At 37.9% G+C, this 8,745-nt stretch overlaps 1 protein-coding gene across 1 annotated transcript; it reads left to right on the forward strand.

Annotated features, from left to right (window-relative positions):
* The first annotated feature begins 4,182 nt into the window (after nucleotides 1–4,182).
* SNAI2 (snail family transcriptional repressor 2) lies at nucleotides 4,183–7,798 on the forward strand. Its single transcript, XM_027821303.3, has 3 exons — nucleotides 4,183–4,550; nucleotides 5,139–5,684; nucleotides 6,590–7,798. Exons 1-3 carry the CDS (start codon nucleotides 4,472–4,474, stop codon nucleotides 6,769–6,771), a joined length of 807 nt encoding a protein of 268 aa, XP_027677104.1. The 5' UTR covers nucleotides 4,183–4,471; the 3' UTR covers nucleotides 6,772–7,798.
* The last annotated feature ends 947 nt before the right edge of the window (nucleotides 7,799–8,745 follow it).

Below are 8,745 nucleotides of genomic sequence, written 5' to 3' on the forward strand. Positions count from 1 at the left end.
TCCCTGTGTAGAAACAACTCTGGAGGAAAACTGAACTATGACAAGTTTCATTCATTATGGGCTAAACTCTGCTCTAAATTACATCCTCTGAAGTCAGTGAAGTCGCACAGGTATGAATGAGAGAGTTCAGAAGTTAGCCTTATTGAAGCTATCTGGTACAAACTGAGTAACGGAATAGCTAACCAATATTGCATCTTATTAATAAAGGCAAGTCTCTTCTAAGCAATCACTATTTATAGCTCTGAATACTAGAGATTGGCTCCAACCAGTACCCCAGATTCAAAGCCCCTTGAACTTTTCAAAAGTTGAGACTCTGATCTGAGATTTGTGGTTCAGCCATTATTTCTATAATAGTCCTCAACTGGAACCATAATTCTGAACTGCCCAAAACACAGGGGTAGTTTGGATTTGCAGCTCACACTTATTTCAATAATGGGCCCATTTTTATTGCTTCCAACACCCAAGTCACTGTTCTTCTTTCCCAGAATATAAATGCTGGCGCGATAGGAGAAATATGAAAGCACAGATTAAGTACAACACTTGATGGATATGTTCTACAGCTCAACTGGCTTTTGAAAACTGATCCTGTTTTCAGGAAACGGGACTCATCAGCTTTACAACACCACACATATTGCATATTAGAGCTACAGAATTTTCCTAAAAGTTTGAAAAGACTTAAGAAATAGAAGAGCTACATTGCAGTCAAAACAGTAATTTACCAGATACTTTTGTTTTTATCCCCTTCTGGGATGAAGTGAGCACCTGCATGATTAAATCTAAAGTAGTACATTTGGTACACACCATCAGGCCTGATCCTATGAGCTGCTGAATGCCTCTTGGCTGTCTAGGCTTAGTACCTTGCAATATTGACTTATGTGGAATTTGAGGACGCTGAGCGCTGCCTGGGAGGTGCTCAACACTTTGCAGCTTTGGGTCTGGTCTCAGAGAAAAATATTTTACTCTACAGGTTCTAACTGAACATACAATGACTGTTCTGAAGGTTTAAAGCTGATTATGTTTGTTGCTACTGTTATATTTCATACAGTTAATTATTATTTTCCAGTCCATGATCTTGCTAATAATTGATGCTTAGAGAGGGGATGAACTGTTTCTTTGGAGGAGTTGCCAGGTGGATTGTTTTTTATTTTTTTTTCCATACTATTTCTTTGATGTACTAGTGCTGGCATTGTCCCATGTCCAAAAAGTATGAGAAGTTGCACTGGTTCTCAGAAGGTGTCACACTTCTGTGTGAATCACTGAATGACTCAGGATACATCTACCATGTTCAAAGAGTGAAAATTCTCTGCATCTCTGCCCCATTTGTCCAGATTAGAGGAAAAGACTTAGGCCAAGATTTTCAAAAATAGGAGCCTAAATGTAGGCTCCTAAGTCTTTATTAGGACACATAAATAAGTAGCCTGATGTAGGTACCTAAATATGGTTGTAGAAGCTTACCTTCAGGTTCATATTTTTGAAAATCTTGGATTGAACATTTTATTTGTGCATGTTTTTAGGCGCTGGAATGCTTTGATGGTTTTTCATATGCCTGTTTTGTTCAGCAGCCGTAATAATATATTTAACTAACAGATAACTTTATGCAGGAGAGGCATTAAAGGTGAAGTATTAAAGGGTAGTTATTATAGAAATGGGTGCAATATTTTGCCTCCCAGTTGAAATAGCAGCCAGAAACACTTATCTCACTCCAGAATACTGGAGCCGCCAGCTTCCAGAATGAAAGGTAATCTTCTGTCTTAGCTAGGACTTATACTCAACCTTTGTATTTTCTTTAGCTCAAGTCTTCCTTTCTAGCACATTGGTGCTGGATGTCTGCAAGCGTTCTATCATCCATGTTCGCATAAACATGCAGAACACCTGCTTACTCTGATTCACCCAGTCCTCATTCAGACTCTCCCAATTTTTGACAGCAGACCTCAATCGAGTATTACATGCTGTTAATTTCCTTTCAGAACCATGTAATAACATGCCTTACACCCAATTCCTAACGTCATTCAAGCAGTCCAGTCACTGGGATAACATGTCAAGATTTTGTAATTTATATAAATGTAATTAATTTATACTGCTTTACCCCATTATTATGATGGTGCAACTCCAATGAAAACTGGAGTAACTCAGTGGTGAATCAGGCCTCTTGCTTTTTAAAAATATATAAGGTCATATTTTGAGCTGTGTAAATCGGCATGGCTCCATTCACTTTAATGGAGGGACACCAATTTACAGGACCTGAGGATTCAGATCATAGTTTCTACAAAGGGTCAATTATATATAAAACAGTACTTTACATCAGCTATTCCAGATCCTCCTGAAATACAAGGCTCAACAAAGGTTTTGGAAATGTCTTAAATGGACCACAGCTGAAAAGATTTTCCTAGGGCTTTTCAGCGTTGTGGATGGTTGCTAAAAATTGTTGGAAATTTCATATTTTCTGTAGAGCCAAGGAAGAAATGTGCTTGTTTGTCATTGCACTTACTGCATTCCCTCTAAAAACTAGGATTCCAGTCTACACCTACCCTCCAGCTATGAACCAGCCCCCATAATCCTGCTCTGAACTGTATTTAGGCAAAAACACTTGCAGGTATTAGAGAAACCTGAACATTTCTTGTTGTCTTTAGTTACAACTCTTCCTTCCTCCTTCTTTAGCTTCGCTGTTTTAGCAGAGGTGTTTCCTATAGTTTGAAAATCCAAGTGATGGCTCTCACGTATCCACACTGGAGTTAGACACTATTAACAGCTGAATCTTTTAAATCAGTTTTTGCAAACAGTGAACTTTTTCTCTGCACTTGTTTTGGCATCTTCGAGATTAAGAAGTCACGCAGCTTGACAAAGCACTTTGCTCCTACAAGTCTTAACAGACCCACAGGGATTTCCCCCCCCCCGCCCCATATCTCCATTCCAACACCTGTTGCAAAAAGGCTGGGGTGGTCTCAATGTAACTTCCCTCGCCCCTCCTCCTGCTAATACATACCTAGCTATACATAATAAATTATTCTAAACAGCCCCCAAAACACTGTTTGTAATATATATATATATATAATATATATATAATATCCAGCTTGGAAGGTTTGTCACATCTTCAGATGTCTAGAAGTTCTAGGCTTTTTCCAGGTTTTCCTATGCATGCATTTTAAATCTTAAGCATGCTTGTAACTGAATGGCTTTTTCTAAAGCAATCTAGGTAACTGACAAAAACTAAGGCACATTCAAAAGACTTTTATCCTGAACGAAATACAAACAAAGATTATGCCTTTATATAAAGCCTGCAGTATCCTTGTGTTTTCTATAAAAATCCCATAAGGAAGTGTGTCTAATAAGGTTTTAGATTACCCTGGCTATCATTTTTGCTATTGCTTATTATCTGTACATGTTTCAATGTCCTTGGATAATCAGGAGTCTTTCAATGGCAGAAAATATTTCATTCTGTGCTAAAGCAGTTAAAGGAGTTATATGATTACTCAATCTCCACAAGGCAGGAAATGGCAGGTTCTTGCATTTTGGAGATGTTTGAAACTAAAAAAGTATTCCTAGTAGTAAGAATCTGAAACAGAGTCCATGGGTTTTACAAAACCCAGAATCCTGCTGTGAAACATTGCCTTTCAATTTGTTGCTGCTGCTGCTTTTGTCTCATATAGTGTACCTTGCTATCAGCTATTTCTCAAAAGGTGAGGGTTAAGTATTTGTTAATCTACAAAATTTCCCAACTAAAACTTTTCAAAGTGCAGTTTCCAAACATAACAGGCACCTCCTAACCAAAGTCTCTCCTCAGCACTGCAGGCTGAGTTGTTATCTTGTAATGTTCCCCCCTTCTGCCCTTAATGAACAGTTTGTTCCATTGTATTTCTTTTATCAAACATCTGGAAGCCAGACTTGTTTTAAAGAGACTTTTTAGTTCATATGGACTTATCCAGCTCCCTCTTAGGGAAAAAAGAAGAAGAATGCAGTTAATCAGTGAAATTACCACCTATTTGAAGTACTCTAACTAACACATTTTTGTAGACAGAAATTCTGAAGAACAATGTGCACCCACTTTGCACCAGAATAATTCACTCTGACAACAGATTCTTCCTCTGTTCACAGCTGTCCCAGTGGGAGGAGCTGAAACCTGAACCAAATCCTCAACTTGTAGTAGGGATTGGATCCTTCTTGCAAAGAGAAAGAAAACCCTCCCAGCAAAACAGGCTGAGTTTGTAAAAGTGCTTGAGCAAATTCAGAAGCGATTGGATGAAAAGAAAACCTTGGCCCTCCCCTCCTGCACCTGACTAGTGGATATTTACAGCACTTTTCAAGGAGCCTCTCTGCACTGCCACTACACAATTTTACTGCATGGATTGAGCTGAGTAGACAATACTATAGGGACCAATGTGCTAGCAGTGATTCTGTGTGCTGCACACGATCTGGGGACCGTTATTCTAAACTGAAAGGAGATTCTGGAAGAAGGAGAAATTCTGCATTCAAAATGCCACGATCTTTCCTGGTCAAGAAGCATTTCAATTCATCCAAGAAGCCAAATTACAGTAAACTGGACACTCACACAGGTAATAAGATTAAAACATATGCCACTGTGAATGAAAGCTGAAGTTGTTTTTATTCCTTGGCAGTGAAGGGGGTTACTTTTTAGTTTTCATATTGCAGGGCAAGATTTGGTTTGTTCCTAGCATTTTCTAGCTGCTTAAAACGATTGATTTTTGAAAAACATGTAAGTGCCAGTCAGAATGAAACACTGCCAACTTTAAAAAGTTTGCTCATTGAATGGAACCCAATTATTTTATGTGGATTTACATTTTTCCTTTTCTGTTCATGTTATCAATGGAAGTTCTAACTTCTACACAAATCAGTTTGAAAGTTTGGCTGCTGAATGTGTTAGACTGCATGAATTTAGAAACAGCATGTTTCTTTGACTAGACCTCCAAACCATACTGTGCTTGTTTAAGTGCACTGCGTGTGTGTATGCAGGCATCCGTATATATGTGTAGCGTTTTTACTCATTTAATCCTCTTTACATATAATTGTATGATGTTCATAGTGTTTGACTTCTGCGCTTGTTAAACCTCTAGGCATTTATTTTACTGCCTTTAAAGCAATTTTCCACTTTTCCTAATACTTTCTTCTTTCTTCTTCTCCAGTGATCATTTCCCCATACCTGTATGAGAGCTATCCAATGCCTATCATACCACAGCCAGAGATCCTGAGCTCAGTAGCTTACAATCCAATTACTGTGTGGACTACAACTGGGCTGCTACCATCCCCGTTACCCAATGACCTCTCTCCTCTTTCTGGATACCCCTCATCCTTGGGAAGAGTCAGTCCACCTCCACCCTCCGACACCTCATCCAAGGATCACAGTGGCTCAGAAAGTCCCATTAGTGATGAAGAAGAGAGAATCCAGTCAAAGCTTTCAGATCCCCATGCAATTGAAGCTGAAAAGTTTCAGTGCAGTTTATGCAACAAGACCTATTCAACTTTCTCTGGACTGGCCAAACATAAGCAACTGCACTGTGATGCCCAGTCTAGGAAATCGTTCAGCTGCAAGTACTGTGACAAAGAGTATGTAAGCCTAGGAGCCCTTAAGATGCACATCAGGACCCACACACTACCTTGTGTCTGCAAGATCTGTGGCAAGGCTTTCTCTAGACCCTGGTTACTTCAAGGACACATCAGAACTCATACGGGTAAGAAAATCTATTAGAAATGCAATGTGTCAGTTTTATCCCACAAGGATGCAGCTTGTTTTGTCTTGGGCAAATACTAGGGTCCTTAACATGTTATTGATATTTACCTGGACAGTTATTTCCTAGCTATTTTTAAAGCATCATTAAAGTACAAAATTCGCACTTTGTTGTAACAATATTTCACATTCGTGGACCAGGTCCTCTACTGGTGTAAATCAGCATAGCTCCACTAAAGTCAATGTCATTTTTTGCCAGTTTACACCAGCTGAAGATTTGGCCATAGTGACTTCAGGCTCACATTTAGGCTTTGGGAAGTGTATATATACAAGGCTCAGTTTTACCCAAGGATCAGTTAGAAAACCCCGAACCCTAAAATTTATACAAGTGTCTGCTCGGTGAAGCAATCAAGGAATACAAATGTTGCTAACGGAAACAAATCCTTACCAAAGTTTGTTGGCTAAGACGATGAGTTTGGTGTAACATTGGGCACAGTGTTGTGTCTGAACAGCTGTTGCTGCATTTCTAGTTGTAGCCCCTATCTTAAGTAATTTATGCTGCTCTAGACATAACACAGGACAGCCAAAATGAACAGAAGGAACATTTGGAAATGTTGGGAGGAGCCCAACCTACAAGCGCTGGCTGCACCTGTTGAGGCAGAAAGCGTCAGCAGCTTGTCTTTCAAGACCACACCGAGCAGTATTCTCTGACAAGTCTGAAATGTCTCAGTACAGTCAGCAGTGCTGTGAGCAGTAACTGTAATATCTGCAGCATGCTCATCTTTTTATTACACACTTCAATTATTTAAACAAATCATTTTTGTTTCCCAAGGGAAAATGGGGCTGTCCCTGTCCCCAGAGGTACTTATTGCTTTAAATGCTTAACTCTTTTTTTTAACGTTTTTTTAGGAGAGAAGCCTTTTTCATGCCCTCATTGCAACAGAGCATTTGCAGACAGATCGAACCTGAGGGCTCATCTGCAGACCCATTCAGATGTGAAGAAATACCAGTGCAAAAATTGCTCCAAAACTTTCTCCAGAATGTCTCTTCTGCACAAACATGAGGAATCTGGCTGCTGTGTAGCACACTGAGTCTTGCAGTCAATGTTTACCGGGATCCAATGCATTTCTCCACTCCTGTTGCAAATGATAAGTGGAAACCCAAAGGCATTTTCTCTTCTGCTTCCCAACCGCCTCCCCTGACCCCAGCCCACCCCCAAAAAGTGGAAGAACTTATAATGTCAGTACAAATTAGCTTAAGTATTTCTGCTAAATTACTTAAGTGTGAATTCTGAAATATGAAAAATGTCATGCATGACATTTCAGATAGATCATAAGGAAGAAGCATGATCAGCCTTCTTCAGCGATGAAGCCAAATGTGCATAGACTTACCTTACTAAGAAAAGTTGCAAAGAGTTAACAGTACATTCCTGCCAAACCATTTCAACCAAAGAAACAGTATTTAAAGAGGAAATAATAATAAAAATCCTACTCCAAGAGAATTTGCCAGACAACATGTATCTCAGGTGCCTTATAAAGTATTTTAAGTTTACTTTAGTAAATGTCTAATATTACTAGTTGTTTTTTTTATTAAAAACTAAGGCCTTTATTGATGATCTGAAATGCTTTAAAACTGAATAGTTCAAAGAAGAGGAGAAAACACATTATGGAATGTATGAAAAATTATCTGCCGTATTTTAAAAGTTTGTGCCTTTAAAAAAAAGACTGTAGCTTCAAACATTCCTGGTGCATGCTTGACCCAACTTTTAATATGGAAGAGTTCCTCTAAACTAATCTTTTTTTTTTAAACGGGAATAAGTGCAAGAGAGGGGGGTTCATGGGAGTTTGACAATGATTTTTTAAAAAAAACTTTTTTGAAATGCACAAAGAAAATGCAATATCTTCAGCAGTGCCCCTCCAAGTGCCTTTTCTATTAATGGTTTTGTAAAGTATGTGGACATAATGTAAACATTTTTATTTTTATATGACTGAATGTGTTGTGAATGAAAGTGAAGTGTTGCCTATAGCAGCACCTGTAGGTAACTTGAAGAAAGTGTGAAGTGCATTTTGTTATGTTGTTTGCTAGCCACTTTTTTACAATAAACATTTTTGAGTAAGATCTCTGTTGTTTGTTCTAAGTACAAAGCCTTTATCTGAATTATTGAGAGTATGAAACATGCAAACAAAGAAAGTGGTTTTTCATTAAAAACATGAAGATGGAAACTGATTTTCAAATATGAATTGTTAGTTCATGATTGTTGAACATGAATAAGAAAAATGATCCTTTGGGGAACGTTTTTTTACAAAGCATTTAAGAAGGCTACTTTAAAACACCATTACACTCTCTTTACACCCAATCAATATCTGTTTTGCCAAGAGCCCTGATTAAAAGAGAAACATTTTGTTTTATTGCATTTTTAAGAGTTAAGATGCTCCAATTACATTAGGATCATTACAATAACCACAGTTTTGTAACCATCTTTTCATTATACATTGAGCTTACAAATTTGGGCCTGATCCAAAGTTCATTGAAGTCGACGGGAGTATTTCATAATTCCATGGAGTTTAGATCATGTCCTTTAAGAACAGTATTCCAGTCACAATATATTGTATATTTTATTAGAAGGTTTCAGAAATATAAATTGCATCAAAGGGTTTTTTTAAACAATTGTTTTTATAAAATATTCATAGATAGCAAAAGTGTCATCATAATGCTTTACATCTGAGACTATATCAGCTGAATATTTGGTGAGGATGTATTTATAGATGTAGAATCAAAGAAGCCCTGAGCTACTAAATCAGAGAAATAATTATATATACTGATTCACAGCTAGCCGTAAACAGTAATAGTTTTTTCTTAGGTGGATTAATTGAGATTTCCAGGACTTGACTCTAAAAGTGTGGCAAAGCGTGACATAAACAAATGCTGGCCCATTACACTAACTGATACAAAATAACACTGGACATTTTATAAAATGCATAGCTATGATTCAGATAAATACAAACTGGGATCTAATTTACAAGGGTGTAACACATACTCTACCATGCTAACAGGAGTAAAAAGTA

Source organism: Chelonia mydas, chromosome 2 (assembly GCF_015237465.2).
Source record: "Chelonia mydas isolate rCheMyd1 chromosome 2, rCheMyd1.pri.v2, whole genome shotgun sequence".
In the NCBI taxonomy this organism is placed as follows: Eukaryota; Metazoa; Chordata; order Testudines; family Cheloniidae; genus Chelonia; species Chelonia mydas.

Coding starts and splice junctions, on each gene's coding strand:
- SNAI2 (XM_027821303.3), top strand. CDS start 4,472: ATGCCACGATCTTTCCTGGTCAAGAAGCATTTCAATTCATCCAAGAAG. Junction 4,551..5,138: donor TAAACTGGACACTCACACAG/GTAATAAGATTA, acceptor CTTCTTCTCCAG/TGATCATTTCCCCATACCTG. Junction 5,685..6,589: donor ACACATCAGAACTCATACGG/GTAAGAAAATCT, acceptor ACGTTTTTTTAG/GAGAGAAGCCTTTTTCATGC.